We start from the raw sequence: 22,492 nt of genomic DNA on the forward strand, positions 1-22,492 counted from the left end.
CAGTTTCAGTTTTCTTTCAAAATGGATCCAAGAAGACTGGAATGGAACATCTACAGGTAGCCCTCAAGTTACGATCACAACTGAGCTCAACGCTTATGTTGTTAAGTAAGAAATTTGTTAAGTGAGATTTGCCCCATTTTATGACTTTTCTTGGCACATTTGTCATTGCGGTTGTTAAATTAATAGCACAGTTGTTAAGTGAATCTGGCTTTCCCATTGACTTTGCTCATCTGAAGGTCACAAAACCCATGACCCTGGAACACAGCAACAGTCATAAATATGAAGCAGTTGTCAAGCATCCGAATGTAAATCACATGACCATGGGGATGCTGTAAGTGTGGGAAATGGTTATCAGTCACTTTTTTTCAGTGCTGTTGTAACTTCATACGGTCACTAAATGAACTGTTGTAAGTCAAGGACAACCAGTACTCACCTGGAAGTGCTGAAGAGTTCCCAATCATGCATGAGTCAGTATTGCCCCTTTTAGGCCTTCCAGGACATCACAAGTTTAAGCAAAGAAAAATGATGACAAAGTTGGCCCCCTTTCCTCCTGCCATAATGAGAATTTTGAACACCTGAAAAAGACTACTGTGGTGGTGCAAATATTAGTTTTAGCATGTACAAATAATGGCTGCTCTCATATAAAATATCAAATTACAATTTCTAGCTGCTTAAATAAACTTGTTATTTATATCTTCTCTTCTCTATCACATTCTGCTTAGTAGCTTGCTTCATGATAGGGTAGGCTGTTTGCCTACCTAGCAATAGCTCTCTGATGTCTGGGTCTCTTTTTCTTTCAAATGCGTAGGTAGTGCATCCTTATGCAAAGCATAGGGTTGTGGTTACCAGACTAAACTATCCCTTCTTGGTTCAGATGTATCAAGCAAGCATTGATTTGCTCTGGACCATAATGAGACAGAATTTCTGTGCAACAGGTCTCCTTGTAAGTGCCCAGCTTTGATTTGGCATTATGTCTGCAGAGTGCTGGTGTTTATGAATAGGGACTATTCCATTCCCACCCTTAAAAAGGGGTCACGAGACAGCTAGCTTGACAAACCATCTTCACCATGTAATATTCTGTCCTCTGTGCTATACCTAGAGCAGGAGTGTCAAACTCAGGTTCATTGACGGCTACATAAGGTTGTTTGACCTCGGGGGGGGGGGTCAGAGTAGGTGTGGCCAGGGTGGGTGTGAGTTGGACACCTCTGGCCTAGAGGGATGTGCTTTTGATTTGCTCTGTTTGAATGGTTTGGGAGACAGACCTTTTCTACGATTGCCTCAATCCGGTGATATTCTATTCCTTTGGGGGTTAAGATGGCTGCTAGCCACTTTTATTTAGAAAATGAAGGAAGATCATCTTCTTTTGTTGGGGTCTGGAAAGATACATTGATATTACAGTACTTACAGCTATTTGTAACCACTGCTACTTATATTTCTTGGAGTTGCATATGATGCATTATGTATTTTTTATTATTTATGAAGTAGATAAATGGCTATGTAGTAAATGACCTTCTCCCTGGGAATCTAACTTTCTATAGGCACTAAAAAAAAACCAGCATTTCGAATACGAATAAATTTTGAAATGCTTAGGAAAGGAAGGGCAGATTATGAAAAAAAATTCTGTAGACATAATTATGTCACAGCCCTTGGATTATTAGGAGCCCAGATCCAACTGATCTTTAATTCTCCAGGCTTGCTGTCATCCTTCCGTGGCTTGTCCTACATTTCCTTCATTTACAATTGAGATTGAGAATTGGTTGCATTCCATCTGTTGGCATGGTAAAGAAGAGAAGATTGGGTAAAAGGACAGAAGGAGAAAAATGCAGAAAAAAAATCAGCTCTTGGTGTTTGGCTTGCTAAATCAGTCACACAACCTTTTAGAACCCTGATGGCAAACCTATGGCATGTGTGCCACAGATGGCACACAGAGCCATTTGTGCTGGCACCCAAGCTACAGGCAAACTTACGTCACTGCACATGCACACGCCTCACAGTTGATTTTCAGCCTCCAGAGGCTTCAGGAAGGCTTCTGCAGGCTTTTCAGGCCAAAAACTAGGCCCATTTCATCACTTCCTGTTTTTCCAGAAACACCGTAAGTGATGAAATGGGCCTAGTTTTCATCCTGAAAAGTCTGCAGAAGCATGCAGAAGCCTTCCAGAAGCCTTTGGGAGGCCAAAAATCAACTGTCAGGTGCAGTGCAAATAAGGGGCAGCGGCGGGAGTGGGTGGGGATTGTGTGAGGATGTGTAGGGGGCATGGGGGTGTGCATTTCCTTCTGGGTGCTGGCACACAAACGTGAGCATGCAAGCGCGCACACAATTTTTGGCACAGGAGCCCCAAAAGGTTAGCCATCATTGTTTTAGAACATTGTAAGCCAAGTGATAGTGGGGCCATCCCTACTGTTAAAAGTAAAGGTTTCTCTGTCCAGTTGTGTCCAACTCTAGGGCATGGTGTTCATTTCTCTTTCTTGGCCAAGAAAGTCAACATTGTACGAAGACTTTTTCTGTGGTCATGTGCCAGTATGGCTATATGCCAAAGATGCACCTTCCCACCAAAGTGCTACTTATTTATCTACTCACATTTGCATGCTTTCAAACTGCTAAGTGGGCAGGAGCTGGGGCAGGAATGAGAGCTCATCCTATTACATGGCACTTGGGTCTCAAGCCCGGGGCATCAGCTTTCTACCTAACAAAGTCAGCGTCTTTAACTGCTGAGCCATTGTGCCTCCTGCCCTACCATTAGAAAGAACAAAATAAAGGCCAAATACCTCCAACCTTAGAGCTCACTGCACTAATATTGTGACTGGGAGCCACTGATACTCACATCCCCCTGAATATTTCTATTCCTGTTAATGGTAAGTTAGCATGGCTACCGTAGTTGTGCTAGGGAAGAGGGCAGTTGCAGGTGCTGTCTCACTGCTTCAGAAGCTAGCAGATCTTTCCAGTGGATTTGGAAGTAGGGTGTAGCATCTTAAATATTTGAGGGCCATCTGTAACCTCTGGGTTGCCTTTATGTAGATCACCAAATACACACAAAAAAGCAGGCCTGTTTTTCCCCCCACAATTTTGAGACTTGGGTTTGGCTTGTAGATAAATGTACTGTTTTTTAAAAAGATCATATTTCCATTTGAAATAAAAAGGGTCTTTGTAATTATAGTTAATTTGCTTCTCTCTGACCCTGAAGAATGGCATTCTGTATCTGAGTAGACCTTTGGATTTTACAGCATTTCTTTTCTTGTTAAAATGAATTATAGTCAATGATAGAAAGTTTCAAGGGGAGCTCTGCAACTTTCAGGTTAAGAATTCTCTGAATGTTATATTGTATTTCACTTATCCACATTCCACAGGTTACACTGCATTGTGCAGCCCTAAGAGAAAAAAGTCACCTTCCCTTATATCAAAATAGTGGTTGTCGGAATAATTAAGACTGGCTGCCTTTAATTTCAAATGGAAATATTGTATAAATAATAAATGAATCAATATTGTCATTACTGATGATGTTTGGATAGTGCTTCTAAACAATACAAACTGGGGAAGATTGTAGTTAATGGCACATTCTGGGCATAGCTGGTCTTCAGCAGTTCAGCCCAGAGAGAAATTGCAAAATTTATGCCTTTTATTTATTCTGTTTTGCTGCTTAGTACCTTCCGTTGAATGGAGAATTCATTATGGCCCCCGCTGCTGGGTTTGCAGCTTTCGACGGCAATTACAATCCAGGATGTGAGACAGGTATTGTGCTCAGCCAACCATTAATTAGTCATGCAAAATAAGCACTATGAGATTATTCCTCAGTTGTCTCTCTGTTCATTCGAGTCACTTTTCCAGTTATAATAAACTTTCCCCTGGAGCCCTCCAAAGTTTTTGGAATTATCATCAGTGCTTCCTTTTCCATAGTGGGAGGAAGATGAAGGAAATTATCAACATTGGCCATGTATATGTTTTGAGACCTTTTCTGGTGGAGGTCTTATGGATAAGAGGTTTGTTCTTGCTACCACTGTATTTGCTGTAGGACAACTCACATAGGCATACACCAGCTTGTTGAATTTCTTTATTTCTGCTGGTGATATTGAAATCTGAATTTTTAAGCTCCAAGGCTTTTCTTTAAAAAAAAATATTGGTTTTTGATTTGGTGCCAAGTCTTGGAATCTTTTTGGACTGTTGAATAATAAAGTTAATAGCCTTTGCGGGTTCTTGCATCCAGAGCTTGCACATTAGGTTGTGTACATCTAACCAAATTGATTGCAGTGGATTTAAGCATACCATAATCCCGTTACATGCAACATAGTTCTGGCTGTTTCTTCAGTAATTTTAGGTAGGTCTCAAAACTTAAAATTGACAAGGCTGAGAAACACTGAGGAAGGAACATCTCATACAACAAAGTTACAAATTAGTTGCAAGGGTGCTTACATCATGTTTTGCACAAGCAAACTTAGAAAAGTGTATTTTACTTTTGAGTAGGAAGGCATGGTGATTGAATATGGAATTCAACTAATTCTAATCAATTAGGAATTTGTGGTGAGATGTGGAGCATAGAAAAAGATACCACAGAGAAATATTCCCTTGTGTTGAGTCAATGGGGAAGCCAATTGCCCGCAATCTATAAACTGTGATTGATATTCCTCTGAAGGAAGATGATGTAGAAGCTTTATCTGTAAAAGAAAATCCTATGTCCCGTGCAGTTTGGCAATATTAAGTTCCATAACAAGGACGTTGGGTTCTTGTGAGTATACTGGTTTATGCATAGATGCATGATAGCTTCATAAATATTAAATAGAAAGTTGTTAATGAATTAAATATGAATTTCAGTAATGCACTGTGTATAATATCCCTCATGCACTATAATTCCCTAGCAGAGGAATTATGATACGTTGGCAAGTTTGTAAAAAAAAAGTGATGGCTGTGGAAAAAATGGTTAATACATTACTAATAAAATTGTCATGGTTACTGTCATCCTAGCTTCCCTACAGGCCTATTCTCATATCATATTTATGGGAAATTCTCTCCGGCAGCACCATTTAAGTTCTAGGTAGTATTCTATTAAACCAAATATTGCTATGATACAGTATGGTGACTCTAATTTTTTGTCACCAGCAGGGGTTGCTTGCTCAAAAAAAAATATATGCAGTAATCCAATAACTGCATCCTGTTCAAAGCTATAGCTCAATTTTTACCAATCTGGTATTCAGGTTAGATATTTTCCATCCAGAAAGTTTGGGCAATGGCCAAGAAAGCCAAAATGCTGGGAAATATGCTTTTCATAAAGTGTTTGAAGGCAGGTTGGGCAAGGATGGTATCCTTATCGCAACCCATTCTTCCACTTCTATCTTCCGTTGTATTTACTTTTTCAATTTGTTTTATATATAAACAAGTGATTATATTGGGGGGGAGGTTTTAGATATATTTGATATCATGTTAGATATAAACATGATACATATTAGATATCTATCATATATAAATATGATCCCTATCAGATATAAATATGATAGTGATCATATTTGTATGATAACAAAATAATAATGATAAATAAATAAGCATGTTGACTGTTTTAGGTTGTCAAACTCTCCAACCAGATTTGTAAAAATAAAAGAAATTAAAAATATTATCCTTTAACAGTGGTATCTGCCAGGGCGGCAGCCAAAATTGGAAGATAATAGATGTATCAGATGTAGCAAACCCTTCCCTTTAGAATGATGACATGCCCAACATCTTGTTGATTTTGTTGTGCACACACACACACACACACACACACACACACACACCCCTATAGACACCACTGCCTCTCTCCATCTGTATGGCAGAACCCACATATCACAAGAAAAATATTAGTTCTGCATAACATGGAGAGGTTCAATTTTTGGTAAAGACAACTTTCTCAGAATCCTCATTTCTCTTGCCTTACACATCATAAATTGCTCCAGGAAAGTCAAAGGGAGTTTGGGTGGTTCTCCTGCTTATTTTACTTCTTATTAATTTAGCAGTTGCAACTGATGGCAGAAAGGAAGAAGTAATGGCCATGCTTGAGGGAGACTGCCAGACTGCTGCTGCTTCTCAGATAGCCTAGGCAATGATTCCTGTTATGCAGTAACTGAACAATTACAAATACATTCATTCTGAAAAATAAGGTTTTCACTATAGCTAAAACACAACCTCTAATACATCCAGTTGCACATCTATAGGATGCCTCTTCATGAAAAAATAGGGTAAATTCAGAGAGATTGGATACATTGGATGTCAAGATTTTTCCTCAGTTTATTATTAAGCTAAATAACAATAGATGTTACAATAGATTTCGATGGGAGGGAAAAAGTCAGTGGAAATTTTGGAATGCATTAGATAAAATGTGCTATATGTTATAGTTATAATTTATAAGAGGTCACCTCATCTAGATGATATCCAGATCTACTGCTCTCTCAACTCCCAGAATTCCAACCTACCATGGCCAACGCTTGGCTGAAATTTTAAAAATTGTATAATCGACATATCTGAAAAGTATCAAATTTCACAGGACAGAACCATATTATTAGAAGTTTATTCAGAGTTTTGCAGTGCAAATTCAGTGCCAGAAAAGTAAACACAGATGGCTGAGGCTTCATTTAACTTCTTTATAAACATAAGTAATTTTTTTACAATACCAGTTGTAGATTTCTTCAACATGGAGCTAACTCAAACAGAAACATGTTGCAAGTTCAGAGCTTCAGCAGCAACTCAGGAGCTCAGAAACAGACATCAGTTTCACTTTAGTTCAGCAGGCAAGCATTATACACAGGAGAGGAGAGAAGCAGTTTCACTTTCAACAGACAGACTCAGAGCTCAACATAGCTTCAGAGCTGCAGAGCTTAATACAGAGCCATGCCTTGGCTACTTCTAGTTTCAGTTTCCAGCCTAGCCTACTTCTAGTTTCAGTTTCCAAAACAGTCCTTATTGGCTGACTTAGTTGCTATGCCTATTCATTGGATGACCTTGTTACCATGCTCTATTCCACTTCATGCATATACTCTGACAAAGTTCAGGTTAACAATAAACTTTGCATTTGAAATCTAATATATACTGAGATACAGTACATAATGTCAATATCATTAGATTGATTCCTAGATTACTTTCAATTATTCTTCATTGATGAAGAAAAATCTTATGAATCAAATTTCCATGTAGACTGGACCACATATTCTACATGTTCTTAGACTTTAAAAAATAAACTCAGAGTTTGTTCCACAGATTTATGTGAAATTTTTAAAAAAACAGTGAAGGTAAATGGACTTCATCTATGGCTCTTACTTTCTGTCATTTTCCTTATTAGCTTCAGAAATCACATTTAAAAGTACAGACAATTATGAATGGCATGATCCTACATTATGGCATGCTGCAACCTCTTTGGAAAACTTAGATCTGGGCAAATACATTTTCCTTGTTGATGAAGAACGAGTTCCCTGCCAGTATGACGATGTTATTTTTCAGCCTGAAACCTCCTTCCGAGTGAACATCACCTCTGAGCAAATGATACAGCTTAAGAGCATTTCAATCATGGGGCAGGTAAAATAGAAGTTGAGATTTTATCACTTTACATTGGGTCTCCTTTTTTCCCCCCAGAAAAGCTGACAACTAGTAATATCAACTTTTTCCAAATGTATATTGAATTGCCATGGAAAATAAACTGAATTACTTTCAAATATTTAGCCCCACTTTATTAACTCAGTCAATTCAACACATAAACATTCCCTTAGAACAAGAACATTCATTCCAGATGAGAAAAACACCATGTGTATGAATGTGTGCAGTAAAAGAAGAAGAAGAAGGGCTACCGTATCTAAAGGATTTGGATCAGGCCACCGCACAGCACATTGCCCTGCAAGGCATTCGTAATTTATATTTCAAAATATAAATATAAAGACATTGGCCAAGTGAGCAGGCTTAGGAAGAAAGATCACCACATCTGTTATAAAATGGCTAAAATGTTTACAGAATCTAAAGAGACTCATTTAAAAAGTAACAGTAAAAGATGTATTGACGCAGGGCAGATCTGCACTTTATGCTTGGCCCATTGCCAGGATATGCTGCTCACTACTTCCTAAGTGTAAGAATGGATGATGAGCTAGCAAATGCACTGCTCACATGTGATTTCTACTTTTGATTCAAAAGCTGCTCTTTCCATCCACACCACCTTAAGCTCTTCAGTGGTGATAGGAAACATGGAAAGTTACTTCCAGTCTGAAGCATTAATATAATCCCCAACTTTATATCTTCCATCATTCTATGGTTCTGCTGGGTGGCTATTTTGGAATTGATTTCCTATACATCCAGAAGGCACCAAGCTGCTTTAATAGCAGTCAATAGTCTGTCTAGAGTAACACAACCCTGTGTATTTCCTAAGTTAGTGTGTGTGTGAGAGAGAGAGAGAGTGAGAGACAGAGAGAGAGAGAGATTTGTGGAATCCATACCAAACACGGATGGTGAGATCAGTGAAAACAAGCAAACTGAATTCCTACAATATTGACATCAGTAGTACACAAGTTTTAGTATAATGCAAACACAATTTAGGGAAACCAAATCACAGCTCTCGCATGTGTGACATATATATGATTGGTTGTCCTACTCACTGCATTTCCAGGGGTGGGATTCAATTTTTTTTACAACCGGTTCTGTGGGCATGGCTTGGTTGGTGGGCGTGGCTTGGTGGTCATGTGACTGGCTGGGCGTGGCCAATTCAACATCACTCACATCGAGGCACATATCTCCTTGCCTGGCCTCTCATGACTGTGGAGATGCTGCAACAGTCATAAGTGTGAAAAATGGTCATAAGTCACTTTTTTCAGTGCCATTGTAACTTTGAATGGTCACTCCGCACAAGCAAAGTACCAGCAAAGGAGGGGAAAAAAACTCCAGAGAAGTTTCTGAGACAGGAAGTCTAGTCCTGCCAAGAATGTAATAAGGGTTAACGGAGAGGCAGTTTCTGTAAGCAATGCCAGAATGTTTCCTTCCTGCCTTCCTTACAGGATTAGGCCAGTAATTTCTTCTAACAACTGGTTCTCCAAACTGCTTAGAATGTCAACAACCGGTTCTAGCGAATAGGTGCAAACCTATAGAATCCCATCCCTGCTGCATTCACTTCTACTCCCCAAAACATTTGTCCTTGGTTTGCGATGCAGTAAATATTTTGAGGGGAGGGTGAGGGCCTAGGTTTAATTAAACTACTTTGATGGTGATTTGCTATAAAGGAATTGATTTGCTGATTTTGTGTTGTCCTTCCTCCCATGAATTGGAATTAGAACTTCACCAGAGACAGTACCCTGGCAGAATACATGCAGAGCTCTTCTGCAAAACTTCAGTTCCATGGACAAGGGACACTCCAGTTGTCACATACCAGATGTCCAGACAAATCCGGCTGTGAATGTGGAAACTCAGCAGTAAGTTCTTGTGTTCAGATTTGATATCAGGATGGGGAACTTTGCTTTCTGCCCAAGTCATACCCCCTAAGTCAGGGGTCTCCAACCTTGGCAACTTTAAGCCTGGCGGACTTCAACTCTCCGAATTCCCTAGCCAGCATTGAAGTCCACCAGACTTAAAGTTCCCAAGGTTGGAGACCCCTGCCCTAGGAAATGTGTTAGTGCATGACACTGCAGGTCAGTGAAGGCTAAAGTGCTTTTCTTTCTCTTCCCTCCAAAGAAATATTTCTTTCTCTCCCCTCCAAAGAAATAGTGTATTTCTGTTCCTATGAGTTAGAAGGAATCTCTGACAGAGGGCTTTTGAAATGAAGCCATGTGAAACATTAGAGCCACAGATAGGCTCTCTGCATTCTAGCTTCCGCTATTAAGAGGCTACTACTAATGAAAGGATTGAAGGAATGGAGTGACCGGTTAAAAACCTTCTGAGCATAATGATATATTACTGAAGTAATTCAGTGGGTTGATCGAGTCATAAATATCCATTCAGGCAGAAATGATTGTTGATCCTGTAAACTAAGAAAGGAAACTGGACATTTCTGGCTATAGAAGCATAGTAGCCTAAACCCTGAACCCCTGATCAGGTATTCCTCCTTAGGCCTTTCTATAGAGACAACAGTGTGCCAACAATATGTGTGTATGGGGGAAATATTTTAGAACATACTAAAATTACAATAATGTATTGCAGTATTTCTGCTTCAAAGTATTGATCTCTGTTATGGATTAGGCCCATCTGTCAGACCTGCCTCAGCTTGAACCTCTAAGTAAGAATGATCATTAACTCTATTTATTGAGAAAGGTATAGCTTACTACAGGGGTATCAAACCACGATACGTTATCGTCACATGATCTATCACAACATCCGGCCTGCGGGCCATGAGTTTGACACCCCTGATTTATTAGAAGTCAAGTGAATTACAGTAATGCATAGCAAGAGCTGAAAATTACATGCCAAAATCCCCAAGTCTAACTTTTTCCACCTTTAGTTGCTTCCCATCAATGTCCAATCTAATTCAAACAAGATGTTTTTAGAATGGTCACTTCAGGCCTAGGTTTGGTATGCAGTTGCCTTTCCGTTCCCAGCTGATTGTCCTTGAAGCCCATCTCGGAGAGATACAGTGAAGTTTTGTTTTCCTGGAAGCATCTCCCCTCTCCCATCCAGCCCACCGAGAATTCATGGCAGCTGATGCTGAGTGGTTGCGAACCACAAGCGTGAGGTGGCAGCTGACGCCATCATTTAACTCATTTCCTATAGTTTCTGTATGTAGCTCCATCTCTGAAAGGGACGAGGGATGAAGGAGGGAGGGAGGTTAACTTGGTCCCAAAATCTAGTTTTCATCCTTTACAAATGGGTTGACAGTGACAATGTAGCAACAATTTTTCTTATGGAACCTCTTGACAGGCTATGTTGGAATTATCAGAAGTCAATTATGTAGTTTCTTTTCAATTATTTTTTTAATTAAAGACCCATGAAAGAATCTGTGCCACCTTGCTCCAGAAGTCCAGGAATCAATGTCCAATGATTACATGCAAAGACGCAATCAAGCCTACTGGTCATTGCTGTGAAATATGTGGTGAGTGGTTGTTGTTGCAACTGTATTATGACATTATGTTCTGTCATTATGTGACAGAAGAGCAAATTCCTCTAATCCCCTGTACATAACACATGGGCTGATGATCACCCTATTCCCTCACTCTGCCCACTCCCCTTATTGGGAAACTCCATGGTAGAACTTTGCATGGTAGAACTTTGCATGAGGCTTTTAGTGCAGCTTGGCTCCGAGTAAATGGACAGCTATCATTTATTAGGAAGCTAGATTTCATATAGGCCAGGACAGCTGTTCCATAAGAGGTACTACATAAGAGGTGCCCTACATAAGACGTACTACAGACAAAATCAGTAAGATACTACACAGGCATCACATCAAGACTGCCTTCAAAACAAGCAGAAAAATAGCAACCATCCTAAGAAACCCCAAAGATAAAATTGACCTGGAAAACCAAGGCATATATGAAATCCCCTGTGCATCATGCCCAGCCACATACATTGGACAGACCAATAGAAGAATAAGTACCCGCCTGGATGAACACAAAAATGCAGTAAAAAAGCTGGAACACACTTCCTCACTAGTCCAACACATGAAAGCAACAGGTCATAGCATTGACTTCAGTGACACCAAAACCCTAGCCACTATAGAAAACCCCAGCCACAGAATTATCAGAGAAGCCATAGAGATTGAAAAAAGACATGAAAGCATGAATAGAAGAGATGATTCCACCAGACTGTCAATGATTTGGAAGCCTGCACTCTCAAACAAAAAAATCTCCACACCACAAGCCAGGCAAACACCTGGGCACAAACAGATCCCCCCTGATACTTCTAGCTCAAACACACCGCAACCAGGCACCCAGATGAAACCTAGCTTCCTAATAAATGATAGCCATCCATTTACTCGGAGCTAAGCTACATTAAAAGCCTCCAATACAGGAACACAATGTTGCCAGCCAATCAAGACAAAAAAAGCCACAAAGCAGACAGAAAATATTAGAAACACCAATCAAGCAGAACGCAGCAAATTCCAAGACCAATAAACACAGAACAAGACTCCCAACCAATCAGGATGAAGAAAAAACCATTCTGGCACAGCAGTAGGCTAGCCCCAAATTTAAAACTGAAACGGCTGTGAAAATCTGACAAATGAACTCAATACAGAAGCCTGATGATGGCAGATGAGATACAACTTTAAAAGCACAACTACAATGATGTGGGAAAATACCCGAAAAAAACTGAATACCATACATGTAAGTACCTGTGAAAACTTAAGAATATATATATATATATATATATATATAGATTTTATATATATATATATATAGATTTTATATATATTATAGATAGATTATATATATATATAGATAGATCTTATATATATAATATATATATATATATATATATTTGTTTTCTGAGGTTCTCGCGGTATTTTATATATATATCTATTGTGAAGTCTCATTCATCATCTTCAGGCTTCTGTATATATAATAGATAGATCTTATATATATATATATATATATATATATATATATATATATATATATATATATATATATATATATATATATATATATAAAATCTATCATCTATCTATCTCTTATCTCTATCTATCTATCTATCTATCATCTATCTATCTATCTATCTATCTATCTATCTATCTATCTCTATCTAAACTCTAATTCCCATAACTAATTTGGCAAAATGGTGCCTCATAGGGCAACACTTTTTGAAGCAGAGAATCTCTATTGGGCTAACTTTCAGAATGTCTCCAAAATTCAGGATTCACGACTGTTGTGGGATTGAAAATTGAAAAAGTGTATAAAACATTTTATGACACAAAATTATCATAAAGCAATTTATGACATAATATAAAATATCATAAAACATTTCCTGTGCTGATGTTTGACTTGGCTATAAGCTTAACATGAGCTGTTTTCAAGACAGATGCATCTCTGAACGTATCCCAACTTTTCCAGTGAAGTTCTGTCCTTGTTGTAGGCACTGAGGAGGGGATCTTTCAAAGGATCATCCATAGGGTCACAATTTGTCCAGTCAATTATTAAAGATCATGGGAGACAGGGCAAAGCCACGTGGACTTTGACCCATCATTTAAGAGCAAAACCAGTGAAGAACAATGTCCTTTTGTCCCCAGTCCTCAGACATAATTCAGAAGGATAACATGGTTAATAGTATCAGAAACTGTTAGAAAGTTCTAATAGGGAAAGAGGGATACATTTCCCCATCCAGTTCCGGAAAAATGGTCATTCACCAGAATAACCAATTCTGTGTCTATCACATGACCAGACCAGTGTTTCATCTAAAAAAGAGAATTAATCATTTTCTAGAATCCTTAACTAAGGTTCTCTCAATAACCTTTTTTAAAAAGAGAAGGTTGGAGACAGGATGGAAGCTAACTGAGAGGTGATTTCTCTTTTGAATGTGGTTCACTTTCCCTCAGAGAGATATTCCCCACCCACCCACCCCAATTTAGCCATGCATACTATAGATGCTAGGTGGAGCAGAAATCCATGCCATCCCCAGGGAGCAGTACCCATACTATAATTCACTTTATCCATTTCTTTTGGTTTTACAGATTCAAAAGATTCTCCAATAATGTTGCTACTAATAGACGTTACCCTAACTCACCTCACACAGCTCTGCCCAAACAACATGAAGGCATAGTCAAATGTGTGCAATTACCTACAAAAAACATTCAGAATCTTTCAGAGACCATAGGAGCTTTGCTCTTTAGGCAATCCCTAATTCAAGTCTACTTAACCAGAACCCATTAGTATTGAGTCCAGAATATGGATCATAAGACAGGATCTCCTTATAAATTAATAAAGAACTTATCAGGCAGAGATGTTAGAGAAGATAAAATTAAGATACCCATGTAAGCCACCTTGATGTTTCAGACAAACGGTAGGATATGAATACAAATTTGAAATAGCAATACATAAGGAGAATACCAAACCAATATTTAAGTGCAATTTATAGTGAAATATCTGTCAAACAGGTTGATGACTGAGTTTACTTTTATATTTCATTCATGTGAGATTTGCCAAATATGGAATTTTCCATGCCATTTTTAAAAACTGTTACAAAAACTGAATGCTTTAGGGTGTCAAACTCACATTGTCATGGTGGCATCATGTGACATATCGGGACTTCCCCTCTTCACTAAACTGGGTGTGGGCATGGCCAGCACGTGACACATCTGGCCTGTGGGCCGGGGGTTTGACAGCTCTCATTTAGGGAGTCATCGTGCACTGTTTAGACAAGTTTTTAACGCATTTAACACCATATTTTCTGGAAAGCCTTTGCTCACCTCTTCTGCATGCTGAGAACACTCCTCATTAAACCAGTGAAAATCCAAAGTATAAATGAAACTCATGGGTATGCAGTTTTAATGCCTCATGAATAAAGACAGGACTGCTGTATGGAACTCCATTGTACTCTGCCCAGCTGTTTAAAAAAAAAGGCCATGGGCTCATTTTCACTAGATCTACTTTATTTGATTGTGGTATTTTAAACAATGATTTTGCTTTCACAGAATTTGGAATAATTAATGATAGATGGAAGAAATATCAATCTATTTTATTTTGGTCATGTGCCAGCATAAAACTAATAATATAACAATAACATAGAAATAAACATAAACAGTCGTATCAGTAGGGTAGAATAAAATAAGATAAAGTTAAAATTGTTAATGTAAAATTGCAGAATATAGCTATTTGAAAGTAAAATAATCTTTACGATGAATAATCTAATGCTATAAATGGCTAGGATAGATAACTAAAAAAATATAAAAGTAATACAATAATTTATAAAATGCTATGAGTATAAGCAAAGCCATGCTAACTTATATAAAGCCCTGATAGAGATTGTTTGGATTAACTCCATTTGTGGTCCAATTAATTATAAAAAAAAAGAAATCGCAAAATAAAAATTAAAATGGTATGTATATATTTAAAAGAAAAAAGAAGAAAGGGGGTTGAGAAGTAAGTGGGGGTGAAGGAAGAACAAAATATATTGAATTTCAGAAGCTTAGTTAAGGAACAGCAGCACCTCATTTCAAGAGAACCTATTAGAAGAAATGTAATGATGAACATTACTTAGAATTAGTAATGATCTTAAAGTGGTTTATTGTGACCTGAGGATGTGAGAAAAAAGAGACACCATAACAGGAATAAATGTTCCATGGTATTAATAGAACTTCATACAACTGCATACACAGTATAATGAGTCTAAATCCTGTAAAATGATTCCATCAGTGCCCTCATTATTGTCATTTCATCTATGAAACTGAGTTAAATGGACTAATCCATTTAATATTGGAAGAAAATTTTCAAATATTCTTGGGAAACAGCCTAAAACATTTTTGCTGCACAGGAAAAGATTCAGAATACCCAATACAATCAAATTAATTTGTTACATTTATATGGCATCTTACAAGTGCTTCTTGAGAGAAAATTATCATAGTAACAAGTACAAATTAAAATGTGTATTTTTATGGCACTGAAAATATTCTACCTGCGGTAGATTTAAATTTATTTAAAAATCTGTGCATACCATTCACCCCGGGAAGATCTGGATGAAAAGATAAATCATATTTATAGGTCTGAACAATTTAAGAGACATCTCCACAATAGTGGAGAAGAATATTCCAAAGAGGAGGTTTCACTTCCAAGCTTGTACTTGCAGAACTAATTGGCGTAAGAAAAACCAAGAATGATTCATCACAGTTTCAATTCATACTTCCATGGAAGAATAGATGTGACGCAGATGAACGAATGAGTATAGACAAGGCATGTCTAACCCACAACCCCAAGGTTACATGTAGCCCTGGACAGCTGGTAGTACAGCAGCACAAGATTTTATAAAAAAAATATAAAAATATACAGAAATAAAAGAAGTTTGTTATTTATATACATTAACGTTATATACTTTATGCACTGTCCAAGATAACTCCCCTTAACCTAGTATGTTTTGATTGCATATTAGTAACCTATGAATGATTTGATTGGTTATAGTAACCTATGAGTATCACTTAAGTGATGTATCTTATGATTCTTGATGAATGCATTTTATTTTTTCTTATGCACACTGAGAGCATATGCACCAAAGACAAATTCCTTGTGTGTCCAATCACATTTGGCCAATAAAGAATTCTATTCTGTCCTGTCCTGTCCTGTCCTGTCCAGTCCTATCCTATCCTATCCTATCCTTTCCTGTCCTGTCCTGTCCTGTCCCGTCCCGTCCCGTCCCGTCCCGTCCCATCCCATCCCATCCCATCCCATCCCATCCCATCCCATCCCATCCTATTCTATTCTATTCTATTCTATTCTGTTCTATTCTATTCTCAATGCTGCCCAGGCATGTGTGATGTAGACATACATAGCTGGAATTGGAAAAGACCCAAATGATTCTATTCATAGAATTATAGAGGTGGAAGAGACCTTGGAGGTTTTCTATTCCAACCCTCTGCCCAAGGCATCCAGACAAATGAATGTCAATCTTTATTTTAACCCTACAGTGATAGCATCTGGCATCTTATAGCTTCCACAATTTTGGGAAGCAAGCTATTCCACTGATTAATTGCTTTCACTGTCTTCCTAGTTCCTATCTCTTCTTTAACAAGTTTCCACCCATTGTTTCTTGTCCTGCCCTCAAGTGCTTTGGAGATGAAGTCAAGCCCTCCTTCTGTGTGAATGCCCCTCAAGCTATCCTATCACCCCTAATCCTTCTCTTTATTAGACTAGACATGGCCAATTCCCTTAACCATTCATTGTACAGCTTAGTCTCCAGACATCTTATCGTTTGTTGCTCCTACCTACATTTCTAAGAGTTTCAGCATCACAGAACCAGATAGAGTATTACAGGTATGGCTTCACTAGTACAGTATAGAGTGGTACAGTCACAGACTGACCATCATCCAATTGTAGAATGTTTTATATTGTCTTATTCTGTATTTTAACTACAGGGGTCATCATTACCTTAACATACTCTGCTGATTTTGACATTGAACTCTATCGAGACAGAATATTCCATACTTTTCTGAATCTGGTATGTGTATTCTAAGCTTGTACATGATGGAAGTGAGCATGAAGACAATCAACTAGTCTGGAATATTTGCCATTACAGAACAATAATTTGATATAGAATAGCCATGAACAAAAAAGCCAAGATGGTGACCAGGATGGTGCAATTGACTGCACCTTAAAAAAATAGGCAGAACTTTAGTTGCTCCACTGTGGCTGCTATCTTGACTGTTGTTTTTTTTTTTACTATACCATGTGGACACCCCTGGAAAGACAAGTTTTAGTGGACAGATAAATGAAGCAGACAACATCCCTTCAAGGACTCAGGTGGATGGACTAGAAGCTCTTTGATCACTGTATTTATTTTTTATTTATTTTATTTGGTTTGTCAATTGCTTACAAGATAATAGGTATAAGTAAAAACATAGTTATGAATACATGGATACATATAAGAAAAATAAAAGACACAATAGAACAGGGACAGTAGGCAAGTTGGTAGACTTATGCACGCCCCCTACAGACCTCTTAGGAAAGGGGTGAGGTCAATAGTAGAAAGTCTAAGGTTAAAATTTTGGGGGCTTGGGGAAGAAACCTCAGAGTCAGGTAGAATATTCTAGACATTTTAGAAGCTGCCCAAGATTGAACCTGAGACTTTTAGCAGGCAGGTATGTACTTTGCTGAAAGAGAAGAGCACAAAAGGTTTTGGAGAGCCATGTATTTGTGGTTTCTTCTCTGGTCACTTTTTTTCTTTAGGAGAGAAAGCAAGAAAAATGCAATCTTTTATCATTTTTGTTTTTCCCAAAAGTAGAATGTATATAGATTATTAAACTGTTGCCCTAGAGCGAAATCATCTTGTCAGTGTGCTGCTGGCACAGCAGTTATACCATTATCATTCTGAATAGTTTATTTAGATAAGTTATAGATATAACTCTTAATACAACATTCATTGTAGCCAAGAAGGATGTAATCTAGAGGATAACTGTGGTATCTATGCCAAAGTATCTGCTAAAATACTAAATGAGATTATTGTGAAATTTAGATTTTCATCTGAACCTGGGCTATTTATCAAATTGCAGTTAAAGCGTAACTACTTAACTATCATTGCTGGTTTTTGCATGGGTTACATACTTCTTTGTGTTAGGTAGAATTGGACAAAAGGATTAATCTGTTCATTAATCTATCAATTGATTAACTCTTCCTGTGAAACTCCTACAGAGAGTAATTTTGATCAGGCCACTCCATTTTTAGTTTAATTTTATTTTTAATGGAAATAGCTTTCCAAAACAACCAGAGCATATCTGATGACCAATCAATGTAAAGGTTATTGGGATGCCAGTAAAAATAATATTAAATCAGAAAATTAGAGCTGGACTATTGGATAAACATATTCCAGTGCTTACTGTTAGGAAAAGACTTGAATGAATGTTTATCTAGTCAAAAAAGGACAGTTAATTGGTTATTGTTCCTACCAGCCTAAAATTAAAAATTTCTTAATATTTCTAGAAATGTTGCTTAACACATTGGATTGGCTCAAATAGACACATTTCTTTCTCTTTTTCTTCTGCAAAGCCCAGGAATAAAGGTATTCAGATGGCCATGTCCAAGAGGAAAAAATTGCAGACTCCCTTGAAAATTGTGCCACGTGGCTTAGACTCAATCATCCAGATTGTGCTAATTGACAATAAAACAGGACCCTATGCTGGCACTCATGCTGAACAGCTGGCTAATGACATCCTGAAGGATATAGCAGACCATGGTAACTCTTTGGATTGTATTGCTGTAGTATGTCCTTATTCTAGAGGTCCAGCTCCAGGGAAAAAGCAGTGTGCTTTGCCTGTACAAGAGTCTTCCTTAAGTAAAAGGGCATGGGAGAATGACTTTGTGTGCCAAATGCCCCTGCAATGAAAATTAAAGGATCATGTTACTAGACACAGGAAAATTATCTGTCCAAAAGCATAAAGAACCATTGATTGTTAGAATAGGCATTAATGTCTAGATTAAGTGTCTCATCCAATAGCTACCACAGTGTCTGATTTGTGACAAGCATATTATATAGTCATACCATGAGTCACAGACGAACACAATACAGAAGCCTGATGATGGCAGATGAGATTCTGCCGAAACGTTGCTACAACTTTAAAAGCACAACTATAATGACGTGGGAAAATACCCAAACAAAGCTGAATACCATTCATGTAAGTACCTGCGAAAACTTAAGAAAAAAAATGTGTGTGTGTGTGTGTGTGGGTCTAGGTGTATTCCAGTCTTTTCCTGTGTAAGATTAAGAGTATCTTGGTGATGTTTTGGCGAGGTCCCACTTGCCATCCTCAGGCTGGTGCTTTCGGCTTCGTGCCAGTGCAAGCAGTGTCTGATTGGAGCTGCTGTCTCTCTATAAATACTGGGGGGGTGCTGGTGTGCTGGGCTGGTTGGCTGTGCTGCTGCCTCTTGATTGGTTGATGGAGTTGTTGTTGGTATAATGGCCTGTGTGATGGCCTTGTGGGTTTGGTTGTGGAGATATCCTGGATCTTGTGCTTTAATCTCCTGGGTCATTTGTGTTTTGATCTCTTTTCCATTAGCCTCCTGTGTTGTAACGGCTTGGGTAATGGGTTGTGTGGTGACCTTGTGAGTTTTATTGCTGTGGTATCCTTGGTCTTGTGCTGTGATTTCCTGGGTTGTTTGCTGTGTTGCAACTTCTTGAGTTCTTGTGGTGTAATTTCCTGAGTTTTCCGATGTGATATCCTGAGCGGGTTGCTGTGATATAGCATTCTGGGTTTTGGTCAGGCTTCAAGTTTGGGGTCTGGGTCTGTGTTCTTGGCATGTGTCAGCTTGTTTGGTTTTAGGGTCAGGGGTGCGACAGCTGGCGAAGCAGCCGTGGTCTGGTTTCTGGATGGTGGTTGTCCTTCATTTATAGGATGGGTTTGGGCCTGGGTCTGATGAGGGAGATTGCCGGTGGTGTCCCATGTTGTTTTGGGTCTGGTGTTGGTTTTCGTGTCTGGGACTCATTTGTTGGTGAGGGCTAGTTTCCAGATGTCTGGTAGGCGGGAGGTATCATCCCGTTTATTCATATTATGGGGGTGTTTCTCTATTTCGATGGCTTCCCTGATTATTCTCTTGCTGGAGTGTTCAGTGTTGAATATCAATTTGCTTCCTTCGAAATTAATTTCATGTTCTGTGGCTTTAAGGTGCTGGAAGAGGGACGAAGTATTTTATTCTTTTCTGACTGCGTTTTTGTGTTCTGCGATGCGTGCATTTATTCTCCTGTTGGTTTGTCCAATGTATGTGGCTGGGCAATTGTTGCATGGTATTTCATAAACTCCTTGGTTTTCTAATATATTTGTAGATTTTTATGGATACAGGTATGCAGGTCATGGGATGTTTGGGTCTTTTCCCATGTGAGATTGAGAGCAACTTGGCAACGTTTCAATGAGGTCCCACTTGCCATCTTCAGGCTGGTGCTTTCAGCTTTGTGCTTGTGCAAGCAAAGCGTCATTGGAGCTGCCATCTCCCTATATATACTGGTGGGGAGGTTGGCTGTGTTGTTATTTCTTGATTGGTTGATGCAGTTGATGTTTGCAGATTGGCTGGCTTTTTCATAAGAACATGTGTGGCTGAGGTATTGGCTGTGTGTCTATCAGCCTCCTGTGTTGTAATGACCTGGGTAATGGGCTGTGTGTGATGACCTTCTGAGTTCTATTGTATTGACATCCTGGGTCTTGTGCTGTAATCTTCTGGGTTGTAATGACCTGGGTCATGGGCTGTGTGATGACCTTCTGAGTTCTATTGTGCTGGGTCTTGTGCTGTAATATCCTGGGTTGTTGGCTGTGTTGCGCAAATGGAGCTTCCTGCTCTCAGCCACCACTTGCCAAACACGCTACGGACTGGTACCAGTTCTGAAGGACTTGTCTAATTCCAAGTTAGACTTTTTTTCTACTATTCAATCCAATATTGTTTGCCTTGAATGAAAGGAGGTTTTCAAAGTCCCAGATCAAGGTCTTTTCTATTATTTGTTACCTCATCCATCTAGCAGCAGATTCCAGAGTTCAAATTTGAGTCCCTTTTCTTGCCAAATGTATACTCTTACCACGATGGTTCCTTCCTGAAATTCTCCTAAGATCTTCAAAAGCTCTTAATATGTATAGTATTATTTCTACTGTTTTAATTTATAAGCGTTCATATTATAGTACATTCATTGGCTTTTATAATTCTGTATTTTATACACTATATAGACTTATATACTTTCCAAAATTATTGGACACAACTGAATAAACATGAGCTTGTGTTGTGCATGGGTTAACAATCCCACAAGTGTTTCTTTTTTCCAAATCTGGGGAAAGTGCATTGCAGCAGTAAAAATGGAAACAGAGAAAGATGAGGAGGTTGGTTGCTGCTTTCATTTGCTCTCTTTGGGGATAATTGTTACTTGCTGGTGGCCACAATGCTTTCTGCAATGAGGAAATCAGCTAGAGAAACATGCTGGAAGAGAGCTATGTCCTACCTAACAGAAAACAAGCTACTTCCTGCAATTACAATGACATGTAACATTTGATTATTTTCCAGGAAAATTCTTTGGCATTGTGACAGCCAACCTACAAGTAGCCACTGGTAACAACTGGAGTGCTCAAGGAATCAGCAGCTATCTTGGCCCTACGGTCACTGGGATTGTCATAGGAATCTTCCTTCTCCTGCTTTTTCTGGGAATTAGTCTTCTTCTTTATAAAAATGATGCATTAAGGTAATAGATACATGGTATGCTGTAATATCTTATTTTGGGTAAATATGGTATGAATAAATTTGTGTAATCTTTTTTCTATGTTTAAAAATCCTGAATGCAGAACATGATTGTTAGAGAGAAAATGAGATCTGAATATTGTCCATTAACATATTTGTTTATCTATCATCTCTCCCTCCCTCCCTCCTTCCCTCCCTCTCTCGCTCTCTCTCCCTCTCCCCCCCCCCCCTCATCTATCTATATTTATTAAATGTGTATGCCACCCATCTCATCACTGAGTGACTCTGGGTGGCTTACAATATTATAAAAGCAATATACACAATTACAATAGAAACATTACAATATCAAGTCTTAAAATTGAAAGTTAACATTAACAATAAGTTAAACAAAGAATCAGTGTATAAAGTGGGATTTTATCTTATTAAATTTCTAGCCACCTCAAGAATGGGACACCCCAAGCCAGTTGACACAGCCAAGGTTTTAGGCCCTTATCAAAGGCCAAGAGGATGGGGGCAGATTCACTTCTAGGGCAATGATGCTCCAAGGGGCAGGAGCCATAACGGACAAGGCCTTTCCTTGGGCTTCATCACCTGCAATTCCTTAGTCGATGAAATCTGCAGCATGCTGCTTCTGCCACCACAAGTGGGGCAGGTCAAACCAATTGGGTTGAGACACTTCTTCAGAGAGCCTTGACCCAGGCCATGAAGGGCTTTAAAGTTGATAACCCACACCTTG

At 38.6% G+C, this 22,492-nt stretch overlaps 1 protein-coding gene across 1 annotated transcript in view; it reads left to right on the forward strand.

The window, feature by feature from the left end:
• The window catches only part of AMN (amnion associated transmembrane protein), a 92,275-nt gene that overhangs the window by 56,920 nt on the left and 12,863 nt on the right, over positions 1 to 22,492 (forward strand). Inside the window, exons 4-10 of the mRNA XM_087923178.1 lie at positions 3,640 to 3,727; positions 7,296 to 7,528; positions 9,262 to 9,399; positions 10,901 to 11,009; positions 16,971 to 17,053; positions 18,598 to 18,784; positions 21,586 to 21,760. Coding sequence (XP_087779304.1) covers positions 3,640 to 3,727; positions 7,296 to 7,528; positions 9,262 to 9,399; positions 10,901 to 11,009; positions 16,971 to 17,053; positions 18,598 to 18,784; positions 21,586 to 21,760 — 1,013 coding nt within the window. The remainder of the gene's footprint in view (positions 1 to 3,639; positions 3,728 to 7,295; positions 7,529 to 9,261; positions 9,400 to 10,900; positions 11,010 to 16,970; positions 17,054 to 18,597; positions 18,785 to 21,585; positions 21,761 to 22,492) is intronic.

This window comes from Pseudonaja textilis, chromosome 1 (assembly GCF_049901715.1).
Source record: "Pseudonaja textilis isolate UNSWEBS1 chromosome 1, rPseTex1.2, whole genome shotgun sequence".
Lineage (NCBI taxonomy): Eukaryota > Metazoa > Chordata > Lepidosauria > Squamata > Elapidae > Pseudonaja > Pseudonaja textilis.